The 25,222-nt window shown below is 38.1% G+C and overlaps 1 protein-coding gene across 2 annotated transcripts in view; it reads right to left on the bottom strand.

Moving 5' to 3' along the window:
* cntn4 (contactin 4) overlaps positions 1-25,222 on the bottom strand; it is a 238,867-nt gene that overhangs the window by 187,766 nt on the left and 25,879 nt on the right. For both annotated transcript variants that reach the window (XM_073870408.1, XM_073870407.1), the window contains exon 2: positions 22,887-23,011. In XM_073870408.1, the coding sequence (XP_073726509.1) occupies positions 22,887-22,941 (55 nt within the window). In that variant the 5' untranslated portion in view covers positions 22,942-23,011. The remainder of the gene's footprint in view (positions 1-22,886; positions 23,012-25,222) is intronic.

The following is a 25,222-nucleotide window of genomic DNA, read 5'->3' as shown; positions in this document are numbered from 1 at the left end:
ATGCCATAATCCTCGATCTAATATTAAACCGGTGATGCCTCAGTGTTTCACTGATTGATGCAGAAGGTATTTTATTCCTGCTAGTTAAGTTTTTAATGAAGTCTCATAGTTATTGTATTGTATTGAATTGAATTGTTTTGGATTAATTGAGCAGTTTAGCCACTAGCCAGATTGTTTAATAAATACAGACCAAAGTTCACTTCGGTTCAGGCGTGTATCCGTGACAACTCGCGTGTGTCCGATGAAACTAGTCTATACACTGAAAAAAATTATTCATCCAATTTACAAATTTTTTAAGGTAAGTGGTTGCAATAAATTTATTTAAGCTACATTTAAATAAAAGTTTTTTATTTTATTTATTTTTTCTATTTTTTTTAATGTAGCTTCAATAAATTGATTGCAAAAACTTACCTTAAAAAACAAAATGAGTAAATTGAATGAATATTTTTTCAGTGTAGTTAAAAAGGTGGCAAATGGGTTTTCCCTTGTGGAGAATAATTAAGCTTCCAAACCTAACCTTAAAGGGGACACATCATGAAAATCAGACTTTTTCCATGTTTAAGTGCTATAATTGGGTCCCCAGTGCTTCTATTAATCTAGAAAATGTGAAAAAGATCAACCCAGTAACTTTGTTTTGGTAAACCATTTTCTGCAAGTATTTGAAAAAATAGCTCATTGAAATTCGGCTCCGTTTGTGATGGCAAAAGGGGATCTTATTGTAATAATATCACCCCTTAAACCATCCAACTATGGCACTGCCATTTAGTGCTGAGAAAGAGAGAAAATAATTAACCGCATAAATATAATATAATAAAATATAATAAATTATTTATTTGGTATTTTAAGCTAAAACTTCATATACTCTGGGGACACCAAAGACTTAAAAAAGTTTTGTGAAATGTCCCATTTAATATTTTAAAGTTTTTTAAAGTCATTCTCTCTTAACATGTTCTGGGTTTTGATCAGATTTGCACAGATGACATTCCCAGTACACCTATTACTTTGCATGTCACTAAATAAAAAGTGACAGATATTTAAAGAATTATACTTCTTACATAATGCATGAATGAGATAAGTTTAAATTTAAATGACTTCAGTGTCTGTCACCATGACTACCTTCAATTGTAATATAGTCTGCACGTCAGGGTGACCTAATACGCTCTCGAAATCGTACTTGGCCGGAATCAATCAATGAGTACCCAATCAAAAACACCGGTTAACTTTTTTTCTCTCTGTCTCTCTCTCTCTCTCTCTCTTTCTCTCTCTCGCCCGCTCTCTCATTCTAGTCTGAGTCTGGATTCGCAGATTAAAGTGTTATTCATAAAGATGAAAGGCATTCTCAAAAAAGTGCCTTCTCAAGGTGAGAACATTAAACTAAGACTCTTGCATTTGGTCTCTTATATTGAAAAGAAATGTCTGCTTACTGTATTTACTTCAGCTCTTTAATTAAAATCTTTTAAGAAAGATATCTTCTTATTGAAAACATAAGCTTGGGACAGGGCCACGATGGTTACTAATCGAACAACCAACTACACTGCAAAAAAATGACTCTCTTACTTAGTATTCTTGTCTTGTTTTCAGTACAAACATAAAAAAATTCTTAAATCAAGATGTTTTTTCTTGATCAGCAAAATTACCTAAGAAAATAAGTCTAGTTTTTAGACAAAATGTATCAAATTTAAGTGAATTTGTGGATAAAACAAGCAAAAAATTTGCACTTGAATGAAGTGTTTAAGAAAAAAGTTCAAGATTTTTTGCTTTCCCCATCGGCAGATTTTTTTGCTTGTTTAATCCACCAATTCACTTAAATTTGATATTTGTTGTCTTAAAACTAAATTTATTTTCTTATGTTATTTGGCCATCAAGAAATTGCATCTTGACTTGAGATATTTTAGATATTTGTGCTTAAAACAAGAGAAAAATACTAACCAAGAAAGTCATTTTTTGCACTATTGTTTATTTATTTTGTAGTATGGTTATGTTTAGTGCTTTAAATAAAACTTTGACTATTTGCTATAATTGAAATGTATTTACAGTTCTGAATTTCTCAGATGCTTTTATCCAAAGCGATTTACAGTGCATTAAAAGGAACGTATACATTTTATCAGTACTTGTGTTCCCTGGGGATCAAATCCATTACCTTTTGCCCTGCTAACACAATGGTCTACCAATTGAGCTAACAATCCCTTCCATCCCTTTAAATAACGGATGCTATATGCACACATTCATATAATAAGTGTTGCGTTTTAACTGAAAGTACCGTCCTACTTTGAAAACGAATGGAGAAACTCATTCATTCCAGCAATTTCTTAACACAGCAATGCATTTGCAAACGCCCCAAAGAAATGCATCCGTGTCAGGTGAACCCGAAAGTCAATTAGGGTTACAACTTTAACATGCCTTACCGAACAAATCAAATACACCGACCACAATCTCCGTGACCAGGTGGAAGTGAGCGAGTTACAGATTGTACCACAAACCACTATGTGAATACAGAATAAATCAGGCACACAAGCACAATGGAAAAACCCAAATCTATTGCATTAATTTCCACACACTATAAGCTATGGGCAGGACAGCTCAGGTCGTACAGATACGGGCAGATAAGTCTGTTTAGAACCAAGACTTAAAGCCAATTGTGCTGTCGTTCTCCCTTGGGTCTTTGCGAAGTTAAATTTAGAAACACAGTCCCCACTTTCTCTGAAAGGCGGCGGGATATCTGTAAATCCAACCGTAGCAGACGACACACGGTGTGGCCCGGTGAACTTTCAAGAAAATGTATTCCTCCATGCTCGACGGGCCCCACCACTTCTGATCATGAATTTGTGGGAAAGGATTGACAGAGAGCTATATAAATTGGTTCAAGGTCAGGGAACGAAGAAAATGCCGCTCGCGTCGTTCATGCTCGGCGGGAGCTATTACAGTGAATGGGGTTTTGCGAGATGGGGCTAGCCCGACGGCAAAAGGGAACATTCATCTTTGGTCTATAAATGATAATGGAAAGAAAAAGATATAGATATGAGTACTTTACCCACACATGAATACGACTTGCGTTAAATATTGATGTGTGGGAATAATGCAAATGATGATGTAACCGAGGGCATTTTATACTGCTTTGGTCGTATTCCATCTTCGAGAAAGGTGCCCATTCACTGTGTCAGATGTGACTGTTTGAGAAAGCTATGTCTTAAATAGAAATGAATGGAGAAGACTAAAAGTAGATACTGTATGTGTGCTTTATGAATTGAAAGTTCTACAAACTTATTTACATATTATGATTAAGACTTGTGATGCCCACAAATGATGCCAAAGCTTCTCTTTAAACAAATCACAGCTGTCCGATTTAAAGCCTCGAATCAAAATGTGTGGTTATTTTTAAAGAGCACCAATAATCTGATTCATGATTTTACATTTCCTTTGGTTTGTAAGTGTGTATTAGTATGTTAACGATATGCAAAAGGTACAAACCCCAAAGTAAACAATGCCGCGAGTTATCGTCTCCAACGTAAATTTCTCTTTTCTTGGACAACAACAAACACACGGATGGTAGGCAACAGTTTACTTCCTGGGGTTGGTGAAGACCGACATTATCATAAGTTAACACCTGTTAGAATTGCATTGTGTGCGAATCTTTCAAACATGGTAAGGAGCGTCACGTTTCCGGCTGACGTCGGAGGTATTCAGACCAATCACAAAGTATAGATTAGCTGGCCAATCAGGGATACAGAGCTTTTCAAATCGATGAGTTTTGTACAAAATCATTCTGTTTCAGGAAGAGAGAGAAAATTGTGCTACAAGTATGTACGATATGTGGAAAAAAATGTGTTTTTAAAACCATAAACCACGCGAACACATTGTATTATACCTAATACACAAAATAACCTAGTTTTTTTAGAAATTAAATAGGTGCTCATTAATGTTTTGCGTAAATCATTGCTGTTAATCCCCCTTAATGTCTGACTGTGGGTTTGCGAATGTTTAACAAATGAAAAAAAAACGAAATACTCAAAACAATTCAAACTGACAAAAACTCGAAACTATTTTTGTTGGAAAAACAACGAAACCCCACCCAGCCTTTATTGTGAACGGAGTGCCTAAAATTATCAGTCTTGCAAAGTATAGCTTATTAGACTCGTACGTAAACAGACGTTCGACGCATGCACATTGCGACAAAATGCAATCCGTCTCCTGGGCTACATACTACATTCTTCGGTAGGCAGATGCGTGACCTGCAGCACCCATACAATGTACGCATACAGTACAATGTACGCGTAGTTTAAATAATCTGGCGGTGCGTGTACAATACGCGCGCACTCTTCTGATGGCGAAAATTTCGTCACGCACATTGAACGCAGACCCTAGCTGAAGCGTAAAAAATGGACCATACTTCGGCCTTTAGGCTAATGTTTCATGTTTTGAGGAGTGGAAAGACGTTTATTAGTCTAGCATTTGTCGTCAAGTCATACAGTAAATACTGTCTTAAACAGTTAAGCGTCGCCGTCCCGAATACGGGACACCTAAGTTTGCATTAATATTGTTGATGTAAATTTTAATCTATCATTACAAACTATATATCGTTGGAAAGGTCTAAGCCTCCAGAATAGAAATTTCAACAGTGTTTTATAAAATAAATTATGTAGGGAGAGTAATTGATTCATTTATGAAGAGAGTGTGCCTTATTTTCTGCTAAATGTCACTGACAAACTGTATATTGTTTGATATCTCCAAGAGTGTAGATTTAACTCAATAGGGTGGGGTGACGCTTAAAAGGTTAAAGTTGATGCATAGCACTTTATCTTTCATAACAAGATTTTGGCCAAATGACAGAAAAGCCTGAATACATAGCTACAATAAACAGTATAACCTGTAAGATGATGTAAATGTAAAATGCAATGTGATGCACTAGGACATTTTATAATGTATGTATTTTATAATGTACTATAGAGAATCATTTTCTTATAATGATTTTAGATGAGAGGAAACATTTAACATAATTGACAGACTGAATTTTAACACATAACACAAATCTCCACCATCCGCTGATTAAAAGTGAATCTCCCTCTGAGCAACCCACTGTCTAATAACCAGGAAGTGATCTTAAAGTAAAACACCACCGTATTTCAATATTTAAGCCGACAAGTTCTACATGTTAAAAACACTTTAAATGCGTGGACTATACTGCATATATCTCTACATTGGATTTAGGGATGTCACCATTACTCTATTTTCTTGAGGAGTTAAAAAAATCCTGGAGCACATGTCGAGTACTGTTTAAAATAGCGGAGATTTAGTGAAACAAACTAGGAAGAAAATACCAATAGTATCAGAAGCATATCAGCACAACGCTGCCTCTCTCTCTCTCTCTCTCTCTCTCTCCCTCGTTCGCTCGCTCTCGCGTGCTTCATCTCGTGCATGAAAGCAAGAATGCGATGCGATTGCATGCTTGTAAATTTCTGAAGTTTACACGACTGATCTGCAGCGGGCAGGCATAAGATTTATAAAAACACATATGAGAAGAAAGGTACAGCAACTCAAAAAGTCTTAAGTGTTTCACAATTACTCATAATGCCAATATTCCCGTGGAGGCATGGAGCAGCATGAGAATACACAGTTAGCTTATGTGCAATCTACCGGCATTGCCTTTGCGATCGATGTATTGGACACCCCTGGTTTATCATTATCCTATCTCTATATTAATATGACCATGCTGGTTTCTATGGCTCATTGGTGTATGTTGTTGCCAGTTTACATGGCAATGTAATCTAATGGCTGTTTCCAAGCATTCTTAGGCTGAAATAAAGCCTCTTTTTATTTACATTACAAATGCCTAATATGTCTATTTTAATGGTCGCGGGCGCGGGGCGGTGCGGGTTGTAAAAATAGATACAGTGTTGCGGTGCGGGTTGGGGCGGGCCAAATATTTCATAAAAGCGGGACCCGCGGGTTGGAAAAAATGCCGACCCGCGCATCACTAATACATACCTATTTTTTTCAATGCGTGCACTTAATCTTTGTACAGTCCGTCGTGAATGTGTTAGCGTTTAGCCTAGCCCCATTCATTCCTTAGGATCCAAACAGGGACGAATTCAAAGGCCACCAAACACTTCAATATTTTCCCTATTTAAAGACTGTTAACTGAGTAGTTACACGAGGAAGTATGGTGGCACAAAATAAAACGTGGCGATTTTTTGAGGAACTAAGTGCTCTTCCTCTATACAATATATTTCTCATTTTTATCTGCTTAAACAATCGCCACGTTTTATTTTGTGCCACCAAACTTACTCGTGTAACTACTTATGTAACAGTCTTTAAATAGGGAAAACATGGAAGTGATTGAAGGCTTTTAAATTCATCCCTGTTTGGATCCTAAGGAATGAATGGGGCTAGGCTTAATGCTAACACATTCACAACGCGCTGTACAAAGATTAAGTGCACACATAGAAAAAAGATATATATTTATGAATTGGTCTACATTGAGGTAAGAACATAGTAAAATATTGAAAAACGGTGGTGTTTTCCTTTAAGTGTACTCCACTAACCCTATTGGATCTTTCTTTTCAAAGGGTTTTTAAGGGTGTGACCCGGATACCAGAAATAACAAACTGCACATCCTCTATGTGGATAGTAAAGTACTCCTATCTGCCCTCTTTTTCCACCTCTACCCCTTCTCTCCACTCCTTTCAAAGTTGCAGGTCTGCGAACAACATTTGCCTGAGGCAAAGTCTATTGGCTTTCCCATGACACCCGAGAAAGTTGTCTGGAGAAAGCGGCTCTGTGATCTGCATGAAAGCGGCACTCCCAGCCACAAATCAGCAAGCAAAACCACACAGATCCCAAAACCCGACACAATAAGCAGCTGTATAAACCTATACGTCTGCCCTTCGAAAGAACGACCAAAGGTTTTACAAGCCACCGCAAGAATTCAGAGGGAATATGAAGACATGAGCCGGGATTTTGGATGAGTGACAAACATATTTTCGGTACAAGGGAGCTTGGCAAAGGCGTCTGTTTGATGAGTTCAATTTGTTTCAGGGGTGACAAGGGATTTGCATGGGGCCAAATGTTGGGAATTATTTGCATAGAATCCTCACGCCACGGTGACACCTTTGATTTTGCTCAACCTCTCCTTTTCTCTCGCTCTCACACAATCATAATTTGATTCTCACCTGTTTTCTCTCTCTCTCTCTCTATCTCTCTCTCTGAGCACACCAGGTCATTGTAGTAAAATATATTCAATTATATATGTTCACTACAATGTTCTAGAATTACACAGAAAACCATCCGATTCACGTTTTTAGATTTCCTTTGGTGTGTAAGTGTGTATTAGTACATGTTAATGATATGCAAAAGGTGCAAACCCCAAGGTAAATGATGACGCGAGTTATCGTTTCTAATGTAAATCTCTTTTCTTGAATTATGAAAAACACACGGATTGTAGGCAACAGTTTACCTTCTGGGCCTGTTTAAGTGGACAAGACCGACATTATCATAATTCCTCCCGCTTGGACTCACAGCCTGTAATTTAACTCATGTCAACATTGCGTTGTAAACAAATCTTTCAAATATGGTAAAGAGCGTCACATTTCAAGCTGACGTCAGAGGTATTCAGGCCAATCACAACGTACAGATTAGCTGGCTAAGCAGGGACACAGCACTTTTCAGATCGATGAGTCAATGCGTTTGAGGAAGGCAGGATATCTGAAGCTACAAAAATGTACGGTATGTGGAAAATAATGTGTTTTTTAACCATAAACCAAGCGAACACATTGTATACCATTGTTTTTTAGCAATGAAATAGGTGCACTTAATACATTAGTAATGCAATCAGTCAAAAAGATACAGCAAATTATACACATAGCTTTCTGATTGATATATAAGGCAAATTCACACTGATCCAACAACAACCAACTCCAACAAACCACAACATTCTCATTTACTTTGATCCAACAACTGCCAACGGGGGTTTCATACTGACCTAACAAACTCCAACAAATGCGTTTTCATTGTAAATTGGCCTTTAACAACCAGTCTCAGTTTGCATGTATATGTAAAATTGATGGAAAATCTTTAATATATTCAAAAGATGCACAAACTTTGGCAAATCCAGCAAAAACTTGCTCTTGGGTATGTGGCATCTAACAAGAGATCCCAGCTGATATAGTCCATGCTGCTCAATGACAAAAGCCCATGAGGTCCCAGATTGATGGGAGTCACAATTAACTGCTAAATGTAGCATTTATTGCAGATTTCACTGTCAGCAACTTCTGTAGCTGTGTTATGAATCTTTAAACTAAAACTGTGCCGCATCTGATAAATCACATAGGGGTGGTTTCCCGGACAGGGATTAGTTTAAGCCAGGACTAAGCCTTAGTTTAATTAGGAAATATAACTAGTTTTACAAACATACCTTACTAAAAACATTACTGGTGTGCATTTTATGGCAAAACAATGGGCTTGCATTGTATTGTATATTATGATGTCAATGCAAGTTGTTTCTAGTTTGGACAGCTCTTACATTTATTTAGTCTAGGACTATTCTAATCCCTGTCTGGGAAACCGCCCCATGGGTGGCATGGTTATTGGTGCCAGAAGGGCCGTTATTTCACAATCTGCTCAGTTACTGGGATTTCCATGCACAACAATTTCTAGGGTTTACAAAGAATGGTGTGAAAAGGGAAAAACATCCGGTATGCGGCAGTCCTGTGTGCAAAAATGCTGTGTTGATGCTAAAGGTCAGAGGCGAATGGGCCGACTGATTCAAGCTGATAGAAGAGCAACTTTGACTGAAATAATCACTCGTTACAACCGAGGTATGCAGCAAAGCATTTGGGAAGCCACAACACGCACAACCTTGAGGCGGATGGGCTAGAACAGCAGAAGACCTCACCGGGTACCACTCATCTCCACTACAAATAGGAAAAAGAGGCTACAATTTGCACGAGCTCACCAAAATTGGACGGTTGAAGACTGGAAAAATGTTCCTGGTCTGATGAGTCTCAATTTCTGTTGAGACATTCAGATGGTAGAGTCAGAATTTGGCGTAAACAGAATGAGAACATGGATCCATCATGCCTTGTTACCACTATGCAGGCTTGTGGTGGTGATGTAATGGTGTGGGGGAATTAAACACTTTCAACAATTTCAAAGTTAGATTAAAGGCGCTCTAAGCGAATCTGTGAGACGTCACTTTCTGTTGACGTTTAAACTGTTTTCAAACAAACGGAGCGTAGCTAACTCCTCCTCCTCCCTTCCGTGGTTTCATAGAGACAGAGCGCCGATATGCAAATTTGAAAACCACGCCCACCGGGGGGGAAAACAAACCAACCGTCTCCATTGACATTGTATTGCGAGAAGCCGCCTCCTTGTCATTTCTGGCTTATAACAAAAAACTGAATAATGCCTAAAAGCTGCTGTGTGACAATATGTACAGCTAACAAGCCAAAGAACCCAGAAATAAGTTTTTATAAGCTGTCGAGCCGTAAAACCCAGCCTTTAAGGAGAATAAAGTGGATCGCCGACTACGTTTCCCCCTATTGGACGCAGTTTTACTAATAGGAGTACTATGAAAAGTTGCCTGTATCCATTTTTGTGTCTTTAAACGCTCGTTTTTTGGGGTCGACAGCTTATAAAAACTTATTTACAGATTAAACTTAAAAACAGAATAATACCTAAAAGCTGCTGTGTGACAAAGTGTACATCTAACACGCCAAAAAAATTCATAAATACGTTTTTATAGGCTGTCGACTTCAAAGAACGAGCGTTTGGGCACGGAAGTGGAGGCAGGCAACTTTTCATGGTGCTCCTATTAGTACAACTGCGTCCAATAGCGGGAAACGTAGTCGGCGATCCACTTTATTCTCCTTAAAGACTGGGTTTTACGGCTCGACAGCTTATAAAAACTTATTTCTGGGTTCTTTGGCTTGTTAGCTGTACATATTGTCCCAAAGCAGCTTTTAGGCATTATTCAGTTTTTTGTTATAAGCCAGAAATGACAAGGAGGCGGCCTTTTGCAATACAAAGTCAATGGAGACTGTTGGATTGCTTTCCCCCCCGGTGGGCGTGGTTTTCAGGTTGTGACGCGCTGCCCTCTGTCTCTATGAACGCGCCTAACCCCCACCCCCAAATCCTTCTTGTCGTTTATTGGCTGGAACACTTTGTTTTGTTTCGTGGTGCTAGGTTTTGCCACTGTGTGTTTATTGCAGTTTGTGGAGCCTGGGCTGTCTACAGAGATCGCGTTTTTTCACAGTTTGATCAGCGGACAGGCAGCAAGCAGATAGTGAGGAGATGTTTGCTGTTTGTAACAAAAAATGTTTAATGGTATAAAACCCGTGAATTCGCTTAGAGCACCTTTAAATAAACGTCAACCTTTGTCACAGTGTTTAAAAATCATGCCGCCAAAGTGAAATAACTTTAATCACTTACATGAAAAAAGGACCAGACCTCTAACCAAACATCAGACTTTATGGCCCATGAGAAAGACAGCATCTCAAATTACTCTCAAATCAAACAGACACAGGATTTATTCATTGTCATGCAACTCCCAGTTTCTGTCCTTTGGAGATCAATAGAGCTTATGCCATGTGGACTCAACCCACTCATTTGGACAGGGGTAATCTAATGTGATGCATAAAAACCTGAAGTGTCACTAGAACAAAAGCCACCAATGTTATTACAGCCGTTACTCAGAGTTTCATCATTTCAATTTCCATGTGATGCATCAGCTAAGAATTTATCAGATGCGATTCACAGATGATTCAATAGCTGCCATCACACCGCATTTAAATGCGCCTCAAATCTGAAATAAAGTCATGTGCGTCTAATTTATTTCCACGTACAAAAGAAGCACAGATCTGAACTGAAAATCTAGCTAACTTTGGACATAAATGTGCCCCTGATTTTCCATTGTAGTGAATCATAAAATAATTTATGAATTGTAAAAATATAATTTTTGATCCAGTGCACCAGTCCTTTGGCTTGTTCTGTAGTAGTCAAATGTACTATTATATAGTAAAAATGATATTGTCTCTGATGCTAATTACATAAGGAAGACCTATGGTGAAAACTACAAATTCTTATCAAACCTGACAACCAACCCGAGTAGTGCACACATGCATGATGTGCATACCCAAGCAAAACCACCCACACACATGCAAAAACAATTACATTTCACATTACCAATTCATTTTCAGTAGGAAAGAGGTGTGTGAAATATGTGCTGTGAAATGTGATAACATATAATAAACGTCGTCTGCATCTGTCACTGCTAGCGGATATACAAACAATCTCGATATGTGTGTGCTTTACAACCTTTCGCCAAAAGCTTTTGAAAAAAAATTACACAATCTGATTGCATAGTTTCAATACAGAGTGTCGTGAAGGCAAGTAATTCTGGGTTGTATTAGCATTTGTATGTGCGATGCCAGCGGTGGGTCGAACAGACAGTGCTTTTTAGAACATAACACCTTGTGGAAAGCAGAAATTGTTTTGCGAAAATGCTGTTTACAGAACCCCCGCTGGGCATCGCCTTTACAAACCATGAATAACTTGGTCACCAAATGACGGGTTTCTAGGCCCCGCTGTCTGCCTTTTCACCTGTGAGAGGTGTACGCAACCAGACACCGAAATAAAAGCATCGGATGAAGGCTGCATCTCGCTTGATTGCTATATCAGAGTGACCTGCCCCTGAATGAGAAACAACTGTGGAGAAACATCTGGTTATTGAAAATGTTATTATTTATTCACATTCAAGTCGTTTAAAAATAATAGGACTTACTTGCATTTACCATAATGCAAGCATACTGGCAAAATGAGTCTGAATGCTCACCGTCTAATTTCGAGTTAGAGGCAAAAGAAAGTATAAATGTCGATTTTGGACAAATTGAGGTTTTCATACAAATAAGTACATTAAGCCCCTGTCTAGAGATCTCAATAAATAGTCATTTAACATCTAAAATGAGCCTATATCTAAAAAAAATCCCTTATACAAAGATGTTTGTCAATTCACACGTGCGCGGGCATTTGTTAAGAGAGATAAAGTTTAGGGGCTGATTGATGTTAAAAGAGTTATTAAAGGATTAGTCAATTTTCTTAAAAAAATCCAGATAATTTACTCACCACCACGTCATCCAAAATGCCGATGTCCTTCCCTGCTCAGTCGAGAAGAAATTATGTTCCTTGAGGAAAACATTGCAGGATTTTTCTCATTTTAATGGACTTTAATAGAGCCCAACATTTAATACCCAACTCAACACTTAACAGTTCTTTTCAACGGAGTTTCAAAGGACCACAAACAATCCCAAACGAGGCACAAGGGTCTTATCTAGCGAAATGATTGTCATTTTTGACAAGAAAAATAAAAATATGGTCTTTTAAACCACAACTTTTTGTCTAGGTCCGGTCCAGCGCAACCTAACGTAAATGTGTAGTGACGTAGGGAGGTCACGTGTTACATATATAAAACGCAAATTTGCGGACCATTGTAAACAATAAACTGACACAAAGACATTTATTAGTATCAGTTGACATACAACAACGTAGGAACGGTCCTCTTTCAACGCACTTGTAAACACTGGGGCGGAGTTTCGCGTTCGTCCTCTGTGACCTCTTGACGTCATGACGTATTGCGATCACTAGATAAGACCCTTATGCCTCGTTTGGGATCGTTTAGAGTTCTTTGAAACTGCAATTTTAAACTGCATCAAAACTGTCAAGCGCTGGGGTCCACCAAAGTCCATCAAAACGAGAAAAATTCTAAAATGTTTTCCTCAAAAAACACAACTTCTTCTCGACCCAACAAAGAAAGACATCAACACCCTGGATGACATGGCGGCGAGCAAATCATCTGGATTTTCTTTAAAGAAAATTTACTAATCTTTTAAGAGCAATAAGACATGAAAACGATCTTCCTCGTGCTGACTGAAATCTAGCATATAGAAATCTACACCGAATTACAGTTTGTATCTGTTTTGACAAGAAATCATGCAGGTATAATATGTTATGTCTTAAGTGAATATTTGGTAAAGTGTTGGGGAGAAATATTATATTTGATCCTTGCATTACAGTAGATCAATCAAACAATAATTGATAGAAAAAAGTTGAACTTATATTTTTCCTATAGATATTGTTTTGATGGTGTTTGCTAAATCTATTAGGTTTCCCAGTGATTTTAAGGTATGGATGCGATGATTTTGCTTTCATCATCTCAGGTGTAGCTCTGTCATTTTTTGTCAGATTCCAACAAATCATACATCGTTTTGAAGTTAATTCCTTTTAATAAAGAATGTCAAAATATAAATAACTCATTTTTGAAAATGTGCTCATTTCAACTCATTTTGCCAGCACGGGTCACATATTTTTAGAAGAACAATGCATTTAGTTAAAAATTTTATTTGAGTCCTTACACAGAGCGATTGTCTTGGCTTTAGAAGAATAAAACACACAGGATGAATGGACTGTTTTATCATTTTGTTAGCTCAACAGCCTTAGTTTTGTTCAATTTCTGTTGTAATGAAACAGAAGATTATTGAATCCGATCAAAACGTTGTTCTTTGGTGTTCCATGGAAGAAAAAAAGTCACACAGTCATGAGAGAAAGAACAGACAACATTTTTATATCTGAGGTGACTGTTCCTTTAATGATTTCAATTTCAGTACTATTGAGACCATTCTTCATACACTCTTAAAAATGCTCCTAATAGGTATTTTGTGAGGTTGTATGGGTGCATAAAGAACCTTTAACATCAACGGAACCATTTTGTAGCAAAAAAGGTTCCCTTTAGGGAAACCCGGGTTCGAATCCACTGTGACACACCATTGTGTCCCTGAGCAAGACACTTAACCCATAGTTGCTCCAGAGGCGTGCGACCTCTGGTATATATAGCAACTGTAAGTCGCTTTGGATAAAAACGTCAGCTAAATGAATAATTAAGTAAGTAACCCTCTTACTCTTTTTGTTAGCAAGGGGTAACACAATGTTGGAGACCACTGCTCTGGGGTCTAAAGGGGTTTTGGGTCCCTGGAGAAGTTATGACCAGCACTGACATTTGTGAATTTTTTCAGTTGCTTAAAAACAACAAAAACTATAAAAATGTAAGAAATGTTTTTTTTTTAAGTAACCTTCTATCTATCTATAAAGGTTCTTTGGATAACCAAAAATGTGACCCTGGACCATAAAACCAATCATAAATCGCATGGATACATTTGTATGGGATTGTATGGGTCAAAATTATAAAAAATATATTTTTTACATTTTCTACCATAAATATATTTAAAAAATGATTTATAGTTATATGTGTTGCTAAGGACTTCATTGGGACAACATTAAGGTGATTTTGTCAATATTTAGATTTTTTGCACCCTTATGCTGGATTTACGAAATTCTAGTCATTCGAGACATTCACACGAAAATTTGCATCATGGGAGGGGCTTATGTGACTCTGCTCACTTCCTGTAATCACGTCACTACTAGAGAAAGCTCCTGATTGGTTAAGCTCAAAATTTTCAACCAGCGCGTTTCCCGCAGCACCGCTCAATTTCACGTCATTCGCTCGAACTAGACGTGCGTCTCCCGCGCTAAACACCTCATTCGCGCCGGTGAGACTTCCAGATGTGCGTAAACTAGGGATGGGCGATATGGCCTAAAACATTTATCACGGTAATTTCAGTTGTTTGTTGCGGTGACGATAAAAATGACGATAAATTATTTTCTTCTGTAAAATATCAGATTAGGTTATGTTTAAGTTGTGTTCCAGTGACTGTGATGAAAAACATCACACAACAGCAATTACACAATAATAATTCAAAATAATTACAAGTTTAAAATGTAAACACAGATTTATACTCTCATGGTGCAAAAATAGTGCAAACAGGATGTCTTTAGATGTGTTTCAAAATTACAACAGAGTACAACTGCAAACCCTGATAAAGTAACAAACATGTTAAAGTAACCTGATAAAGTAAAGAAGTTTAGTGTGGAACAGTCAATAGTCCCTTTCACACATACAGTCTTCACTGATAATTTACTGGTAAATTGCAGTTAACAGGTAATGTGTGAACATAACCTTTCCGGTAAATCTGTACTCCCAATTTACCAGTAAGACAGGTTGTAAGATTACCAGTAATTTACCAGTAAGTGCTATTTGTGAACAAAAAAAAAATATATAGGATTACCGGCATTTAGAACAGACGACGTCAGACCGCACTGACAGCTTCGGCTTAGGGCCAATCAGAACGTTTTTTTTATAGATGACACGTTTACCCCCCCATGTTTCCACACATGTGCTGCTTAAAGTCGAGCACACTTGAAGTTAACATCCACATTTCTTCACCAAAGTTGTTTCAAACAGCTTACCATCTATTTGCCAAATTGCTGACGTCCTTAGCACACCCTCTGTGATTTGCAGACGGCCCCTAAAGCAGCGTAGGCGGATATGCAGCGAATATCAAACCTAAAACTAAACTTTACCTCGCTCCTCTGTGAAGCCTAATGTGCAAACACAGGTTCCGTTTGACACCGCCTAACGCAATGTTGTTTGGTCACGAGCAACTTCGTGACCGTCAGCGTTTGCCACAGATATTAAGGTTTACCGTGGATATTAAGTCATAACCCGCCATTGTTTACAAATACAACACTGAGCTCACCGGCCGCACACCACAGGTAACTTTCGCTTTTTCTCCGAGTTTACTGGTATTTTAAAACATGTGAATGATGTCTTACTGGTAAAAAGATGGAACGTCACTGCATGTGTGAACAGCACGTTTTTGTATTTACTGGTAAATGCATTCTAGTAAATTCATGGTAATAACAACAAGTACCTCCTCAGCCTCACGTCCACCTTCCGAAAAAATTGTTTTCACTCCACACGTGAACAGTGAATTGGGCGCACACAAGCCTCATCAACTAGATTTATCGTTGTTATCGTGAGGCGACAGATTTTCATCATGAGAATACTTTTTGCCGGTATATCTTAACATTGAAACCATTTGTGCCAGACGCTCTATTCACATTTGGTGTGAATGCAGCATTAGATTCCAGATTTCCAAATAGTCATATCTCAGCCAAATATTGTCGTATCCTACAGTGCTGGGACTGTAATGATTTTTCGGAGCTTGACTCACACTTGCTGATTTCGATAGGGAATCCTTTTTGTTCTCACAAGAACAGAAGTAAATAAATAAATCCTGCTTTCTGTTAGTAGTTGATGATAAAGAGCACTTGACTGAAAGAAATTTGTAATCAAAAAGGAACAGGGAGGGAAAATTAAACATCTCAGTCAGCAGGGGAAATGTCAAGTGTTTGTAATGTCAAGTGTTTGTAAAGTTCGAAAGTTCCTGAAGACCACAACCGAGCATCTCCAACAAACCTGTTCAGATGCTACATGCTTCTACGCTTTCTTCATTGTTTACATATGTGACTTTCTTTCATATGGCATCCAAATAATTTAAAGATTGCTTAATAAAGGGTTAAATGTGGCTGTCGATTGATTAAAAATGCTAATTGAATCAATTATGTGGCATGTCGCTAAATTGAGGTGGCATATCAATATTTTTGGAATACACAAAATGTGCTACACTAACCAGTAAGGCACAAAGTGCACATGGAAATTAGAATGCAGCTTGTGTCCTGTTGAAGTGTGTGTGACGCTAAGGTAATCGCATGCTAACTGGGTGGGCGATCAGGGTGGAGTGATGTGTGTGTGCGGCAGATAGCTCGCCCCGTCATTGCGGACCCCTCTCAGCATTCTGAGCAGTCACCCAGCCGCACTTCGTCTTTTCAGGGGCAAACCGTCCTCGTGTGTGTCGTTCGGCGGGTAGCGTGACCTTTCCTGTCAGTTTTGTGTTAAGAGGGAGCACAGTCCTACAACAACCAGTGCCACCCAGTACTAACTGAAAACACAAGGGAAGAACAAAGAGGCCTCAGTGTAAGAGAGCCACGTACCACCAAACACCTTTTCTGATCCAATACAGGGAGACTAGCATGTGCTGGCGTATAACAGAACTGAACGGATTAGGGAACTCCTATTTGATCTTCAAATACAGTTACTGTAGGCGAGCCATGTCACGTCTGACAAATGTTACAGACGTATGAGTTTCGTACAGTTATTCTGCTACTTTTAACAGTTATAAAGTTATATTCGTGCTGAGTTGGTAAAGCAATTGGATTAGCAATACGAATAACACATCTGATTAAATTTACTGTCGCTTTGGATAAAAGTGCCTGATGGGTAAATCTTTAATGCAACTGCATTAGCAATCCTGGCATACATATGCAGACAAAACATGGGACCCCCTTGGAGATTTATTAGAGAAACAATGAGGCGTTTAAGCCCAACTGAGAGCAAAACATATACATTCACAATTAGGACTACAGATAAATATTTGTTTTATGCATGAATAAAAGGATTTTTGCATATTTGAAATGACAAACTACCAGCACAGGAACGGTCGTGAAAAGTTCGGTTATTTCATTTTATTGGCCGATATGAAGAAACAAGAAAGCATACATGTACTGCATTGATCACTTTTGAAATATTTGCATCTTAAACATGATCTGCCCAATGAGAAGTTGGCCAGATGTTCTAGTTAGGGCTGTCACAATGATTAAATAATCATCTCATTGCGATTGTTTGATCTCATCGCGATGATCTCAGATCACCACAATGATTGCACATCTCTCTAAAAAACACAAGAGGGAGCTACAGCGCCTGTATAAACGAGACAATATCAGATTACTTTTAAATATGTGTTATGTGTATTAATATTTACTGCCTGGTAAACCTTGCAAAATATTTAATTTGAAGGACAAGTTCGGTATTTTACACTTAAAGCCCTGTTTTCGACGGTTTTGACTGAAATTTCGACATATGTGGCTGCCCCGAGAATTTTCGGGTGTTTGTTGTTTCACCTCCACAATGGGTGTATAGGTGCACTGGAACAATCATTCCTAAAATGCATTAAACTTTCGTTTACAAAGACGTGAAACTCACCGAGTGGTCAGGGGTGTTCACTGATATGCTCACACAAAAATCGCTGCAAAATACGTATTCCAACAGGTTTTATCGTAGTTTTTGCCAACTTCATTGACTTGTATTAGATGTGCTGTGAGGTACGGTATTACTCCGCGCCGGGAACTTTGTTTGCATTCTTGCAATTGGCAAAGGTGGATTGTCGCCACCAACTGGGCTGTAGTGTCTATTATTCAAGCTCTCAATGGAAGAATATACGGGTGTGATGCGTTTGAAAAAATAGGTCCACAAGTTTACAACGAATGCTAAAACACCTGTTGGAAAGCATCTTTTGCAGCGATTTTTGTGTGGGCATGTCGGTGAACGCCCCTGGCCACTCGGTGAGTTTCACGTCTTTGTGGATGGAAGTTTGATGCATTTTGGGAGGGATTGTTCCGGTGCACCTGTGCACCCATTGTGGAGGTGGGAGGTGAAACAACAAATACCGAAAATTCTCGGGGCAGCCGCATATGTCGAAAGTTCAGTCAAAACCGTTCAATTTCACCATAAACAATCTGAAAACAGTAGCCTGGGTGCAAGCCGATCTTAGCCCCGCCCACAAGAATGTGAAAACGGGAAGATCGGTCTGGCGTTTCTCCGTTGAGGAGCTACTATGCTTGGACAAATGCTGGTCGAACCAATCAAATTGTCAGGGCGGGCTTTATACGATGATGGACAGATAATCAACAGTAACGTAATGAACCACGTCACCAAAGAGCGCGTGTGTTGAATGGCTGCTGCTGTAGAGTTCAGATGTGTGGATTCTGACATTGAGTCTGTTCTAAAAGATATCGACAGAGCATTGATTTTAAAAGCGGAACAGAGAAACGCGAGCAGGGCATTTGTTGATGTTTTTGCCGTCCTTCCTATTCGGCAAAAGTTGGTCGCAACTGAAATGGCTTACGTTATCACGGCGATGCAACTCAGCGTGCACGACGAGATGGATATAGTTAGCGGTCGTTGCCAGCTTCTTTTCGGAAGCCCGGAATCGTGGTTGCTGAATAACGGCCCATTCACACGGGGCGTAAGCGTTAATGCTTAACAGAAGGCTTGTCTGAAGCGTGGCCAACAGCCAATCACAGTGGCCGCTACACATGCTCCGTTCTTCCATAAACGTAATTGGCTGGCTCTGTCTAGGTAATTTGCATAAGGCGATCTGATTGGCTGACGCACGCGTTGCCGCTTGAAAAGTTGAGAAATGTTCAACTTCTGCTGCGAGCAACGGCACTGACGCGGCGCCGACGGATCCACAATTCAGTTCGGCAACGCATGACGTCACCCATTAAAAGTGAATGGGAAGCGTTAACGCTGACGCCCCGTGTGAATGCGCTGTGAGTGGAGGGACATGCTAGGCTCCAATATTTTCAAGCAAACGTAATGGGTATCGTCGTGGATGAAGTTCACCTAACGTACAAATGGTAAGAGATAGTCTTACTCTATGACTTAGTAAATACTTCATGTTGTGATATAAACGAAATGTTGTAAACATAATAGGTGTTGATGTACATTTGCTAACTCAGTATAATCACAATGTTAGTGTCATTGTTGCGAAATAACTAGCAGTTCGGTCAGGCTGTAAAAGACGTAACGTACGTCACACACTCCGTTGCTCTGATTGGTCGTAGGTCTATCCAATTGAGTGCAGAGGCATTTTTCGGTTGAGACACGCCTCATAATTATAGCTCAATGGAGCGGTATCAGACTCAAATTCTGACTAGAATTGAGTATGACAACGTCAGGCTATGAAAACAGGGCTTTAAGTGTAAAATACCGAATAATCACAACAATGTGTAAATATTATTTCATAAACAAAGAAATACGTGTATGAGAAATCAAAACCAATAAAACAGACAATTAATCATCATCATCACAATTTATTAGGCAATTAATCGTCAGCCAAATTTTATAATCGTGACAGCCCTAGTTCTAGTGTGGTAAAACAAGGCACTGTCATAAACAAATTCTGGTCTATATATGTTTAGTCCAGAGGTTCCCAAAGCGGGGGAGCGGGCACCCAATTTTATAAAATACATTAATTTATCATAAATTCTGTCTAATCAAACCTCGAAAATATAGCTACCACCCAACAGCACCACATACGTTTGAGATTGTTTTTTGTTATGAATTTTATTTGGATGGGGCCGCGCAAAGGGATGCACCCTACACCACAAAGAGGGGGGGGTGTGTGAAAAGTTTGAAAACCACTGGTTTACCGAATGCATAAATTAAACAAAAGCAATTGAAAAAGAGGCAGAGATCTATAAATCAAATCAAATCCACCAGCTAATGTATATATATAAAGCAGGGTGGCATATGTTTACTTATTAACAGCCGACTTAACAATCGCACTCAAAATTCCATCAAAACTAATGCATAATTTAATTGTAATAAAATATACACTTACAGCAGCATAACTACTATTAATATTAAATCTGCATTCAGTATTGCATAGACTTTCACTCTATGTGGGCCAAAAACTGAGAAATTATTATAAATGACCCACATGACCATAATATAGATTAATTATATCGAATCAGAGTGTAAAACTCATGCAAGCTTTGCAAGACCCGATTAACCCTCAACTGATGGTGCGTGGCAAGGCGGCGCTTGCATTCGCTGTAGACAGAGTCTCAGTACAAATCATAATCAAATATAAACTTGACTTTCACACTTAAACTATTCCAAAATGTTGCCAGGAACCCAGTAAGCAGTTTTGCGCTTCAAAGATGTCTAATAGCTATCCAAACACAGCCCAGACGTCTAGGCTAAATCAAGGCAGAATTTGGGTTGTCCGGGAACATTTAAAGGATTAGTCCATTAAAAAAAAAAAGAAAATTTACTCACCACCATGTCATCCAAAATGTTGATGTCTTTCTTTAATCAGCCGAGAAGAAATTATGTTTTTTGAGGAAAACATTCCAGGATTTTTCTCATTTTAATGGACTTTAATGGTCCCCAACACTTCACAGTTTTAATGCAGTTTAAAATTGCAATTTTAAAGGACCCTAAACGATCCCAAACGAGGCATAAGGGTCTTATCTAGCGAAACGATTTTCATTTTTGGCAAGAAAAATTAAAAATATGCACTTTTAAACTACAGCTTCTCATCGATCTCCGGTCATGTGACCCGCCAGTAGACCTAATACGTCATCACGTCACAAGGTGGAAGACGAGAAGTTGTAGTTTAAAAGTGCATATTTTTTTATTTTTCTTGCCAAAAATGACAATCGTTATGCTAGATAAGACCCTTATGCCTCGTTTGGGATTGTTTAGAGTCCTTTGAAACTGCAATTTTAAACTGAATACTGTTAAGTGTTGGGGTCCATTAAAGTCTATTAAAATGAGGAAAATCCTGGAATGTTTTTCTCAAAAAACATAATTTCTTCTCGACTGAACAAATAAGACATAAACATTTTTTTTGACATGGTGGCGAGTAAATTATCTGGATTTTTTTTAAGAAAATGGACTTATCCTTTAAAAGTCGTCTAATCATAGCACACAAATAAATGAAATAAAACCAAACACCTTATAATCACTGTTGTTGACTTTGCTTACGTGATGCAATATGTTACGGCATGTAACCAAATTCAAGGTCATTTTGGCTAGAAGTGGGTTACTCATAGCCAGACTATATCGGATCTATAGTTAACCTTGCTTGCTGGAAAGCTTGCACTCTTAAAATGTATACAGACGCAAGCTACACTTTGTTTTCTGAATGTAAAGGAAAATCAGAAAGAAGTACAAAGTCCAAGTTAATTAAATACTTCAGAGATAATAAATTGTGTTAATATCACAGAGAGAGTGTTTCAAATATGAGGAATGAAACCGGATAATCAGATTAAGATTGATGTACAGTAATAGATCCCTAAGGTAAAATGTACTAATAAAGATAATAGGCACCTTAATTGTACCTTAATGAAAAATGAAATAAATTCCAAGATGTGAGTTTTGAATACATGCGTATCACCATTTCCTCTCATTGTGCATTAATTAATGACAAAGGCTTCAGAAATAAATGATGGTGGGGTGGCAAGTTTTACTTCCCTAGAGCTTTAATTTTCTCTTTTAAGATAGTGAGGGGAAAGGATCATTGACTTGAATGGAGTTGCGCAGTATGAACATTATAGGCCTAACTGGCTTGAAATGAACAGAACGTCATTAGGGGGTCACCTCAAACACACATAACAGCCTATTTGGAAAAAAATCATTCTTATTTGATGATGATACAGTACCTAATTTACAGGAAGGCTTTCCTGAGCTCAATGGGTAGGGCATGGCACTTGCAACACCAAGGATCAAGATAACAAATACTGATAAAAATGCATTAAATTAATGCAGTCATTTTGGATAAAAGCACCTACCAAATGTGAAAATATAAATGTGTAACTGAACGCCAAGATGAAGTCAACAAACAGGAGGCACTATGTATTACAAAAAGCAAAAAACTGGCTTTTTGTGACAAGTCATTTTCAGATGCGCTATCTAGAGCACCTTTGGGTCAATAGCGTTCCCATGAATTTAATTTAATTTCAGTCTGCCAAAGAATAAAGATTCAGTTTTCTTCATCCCCTTGATTAAATCTCACATTCGTAGCGATCAGTATATTCAAATGAATATTATTCATCTTAATATCCTATCTTTCCAGTCACCTCATTTATATTCAAAAGTATCAGGCGAACAGCCCTCAATCTGTTCACAATATCCGTTCTGTACACACAGTTGTTTCGTTTTAAAGTAACTTAATTTGGTTTTTGTGTAGTGATAATTATTTGCCAACGTTAAATGTATCTCCATCAGATCTTGAATACGGCCTTGGGATATGCGGTCAGAAATCACAAAACGCAGCTGTCACACGCATCAAAAGTTGTGAATATGATGCTTTTACCTGTAAGCCCCCCCATGAATGACTGCAGCAGCAGCAGTTTCCATAGCAACTTCATCTTTAGTTTGGTACGGTCAAATCCAATCAGAAATGCAGGGTGTCCTCTCTGTGGTTTCTTGATCCTTACTCTGTAAGGAACACAAAAATTAGGTGTTTAGTAAAAGTCAAAAGACTACGATGTGGTTACGCTTTATTGCGAGCAACTAGAGCTGTACGCAAAAAATATCTGTCACTGAAAAAATCATTTTTTGGGTGTTTCTTAAAATATATAGGCACTATTATGACAAAACAGTTTAATTTAATTGACCCTTCCTTTTTCTGTTAAGAAGGTCACATGAAATACTTTTGCCTATATTTTAAACGCTGATAAGTTTTCAAACAAAAGTTTTGATTAAACCAAGGTTCTTTATTTGCGTCATTTTCAATTAAGACATGAATGAAAGGTGTAAAAATACTTCATTGTGTTTATTTAAACTACATTAATATAAACATTCTGTGAAAACATAACCTTTAATATTGACTGAGTAAGGTCATGTCAAAGAATGAAATCAATGTGAAATCAATGATTGACCTTTGATGCTCCTAATCTCATACAGTAATTTCATCATAAGACTTTAGCCTGGATGTCACACACAGGCAATTAAGCAATCAATTATTATGTCAGCCTTACTACCTTCACAATACCGATGGCCAAAATTGAATGGCATACCAAGCGGCACATTAAAGCGATACTCCAGCGAAATATCAAAGACTTTTTTAAGATGTCAAATAAATCTTTAGTGTCCCCAGTATGTGAAGTTTTAGCTCAAAATATCATATCGATAAATTTTTATATCAAGTTAAAAATTTCACTTTGTAGGTGTGAGCAAAAATGTGTGTTTTGGGTGTCTCATTTAACATGCAAATGAGCTGATCTCTGCACTAAATGGCAGTGGGGTGGTTGGATTGTGCAGATTAAGGGGCGGTATTATCCCCTTCTGACATCACCAGGGGAGCCAAATTTCAATTACCTATTTTTTCAAATGCTTGTTTGAAAAAAAGTTAATGGGTTGATCTTATTCACATTTTCTATGTTGATACAAGCTCTGGGGACCCAATTATAGCACTTAAACATGGAAAAAGTGAGATTTTCATAGTATGTCCCCTTTAAGCAATCCGAGATACATATGTCCATCATCTTTCAGATGAACACATTTGGAGTTATTTTAGTAAATGTCCTTGCTTTTCTAAGCTATATAATGATAGAAAACACGGATCAGGGAACAACTTTTGACTTTAAACCCCAAAAAAGTAAATTCATGCTTCATAGAGATAATCCAAAAACCCAGTGGGTTAATAAAGGTCTTTTGTGGGTAATCCATGCGATTGTGTAAGAAAAAGTCATATTTCAAACTTTATAAGCTGTTATAACTAGCTTCCGGTAATGGCGCCATCTTGGACTCACACAAGAGTTTTAGCGTAGTAAGCGTCTGTTGCCATGGGTACATTGCGCAGCGACTCACGTGAGTCCAAGATGGCGCTGTTACGGAAGCTAGTTATTATAGTTTAAAAAGTTTAAAATATGGATATTTTTCTTACAATATCGCATCAATTACACACAAAAGACCTTTATTAACCCTTGGAGCTGTGTGGATTACTTGGATAAGGATGGATGCACTTGTTTGGGCTTATAAGTTTTTTTTCCTGATCCCTGTTTTCTCCCATTATAAGCTTGGAAAAGCAAGGACATTTACTAAATTAACTCAAAATGTGTTTGTATTAAAGATGAATGAGGGTAAGTAAATCATGGGGTAATTTTGATATTTGGCTGAAGTATCCCTTTAAAGGCATAGCTCAGCATAGTCCATTGATTCTGATTAGACCATTAGCATCGCAATAAAAAAAAAAATCGCCAAAGAGTTTCGATATTTTTCCTATTTAAAGGTGCAGTGTGTACATTTTAGAAGGATCTTTAAACAGCAATGCAATATAATATAGATAACTGTGTTTTCAGTGGTGTATAAAGACCTTACAAAATGAACTGTATTGTTTTTATTATCTTGGAATGAGACGTTTTTATCTCCATACACTGCGGGTCCCCCTACACGTAAGCCGCCATTTTGTGCCTTCATGCTTCTACAGTAGCCCTAAATGGACAAACTTTTCTATAGAGCGCATTTTTCACTACGTTGTCTCAAACGATGACATGTTTGTCCTGTGATGGCTACCATAGCTTTTCTATATGCTTCGACAGGGAGAGGTACGCGACCTCACCACAAGGTGCCGCTAAAATCTACACACTGCACCTTTAAAACTTCACTTTTCTTTAGTTACCTCTTGTACTAAGACTGACAGAATTT

This window comes from Misgurnus anguillicaudatus, chromosome 8 (assembly GCF_027580225.2).
Source record: "Misgurnus anguillicaudatus chromosome 8, ASM2758022v2, whole genome shotgun sequence".
In the NCBI taxonomy this organism is placed as follows: domain Eukaryota; kingdom Metazoa; phylum Chordata; class Actinopteri; order Cypriniformes; family Cobitidae; genus Misgurnus; species Misgurnus anguillicaudatus.
The sequence above is the reverse complement of the archived record's forward strand: the minus strand, read 5'-3'. Positions and strand labels throughout refer to the sequence as shown.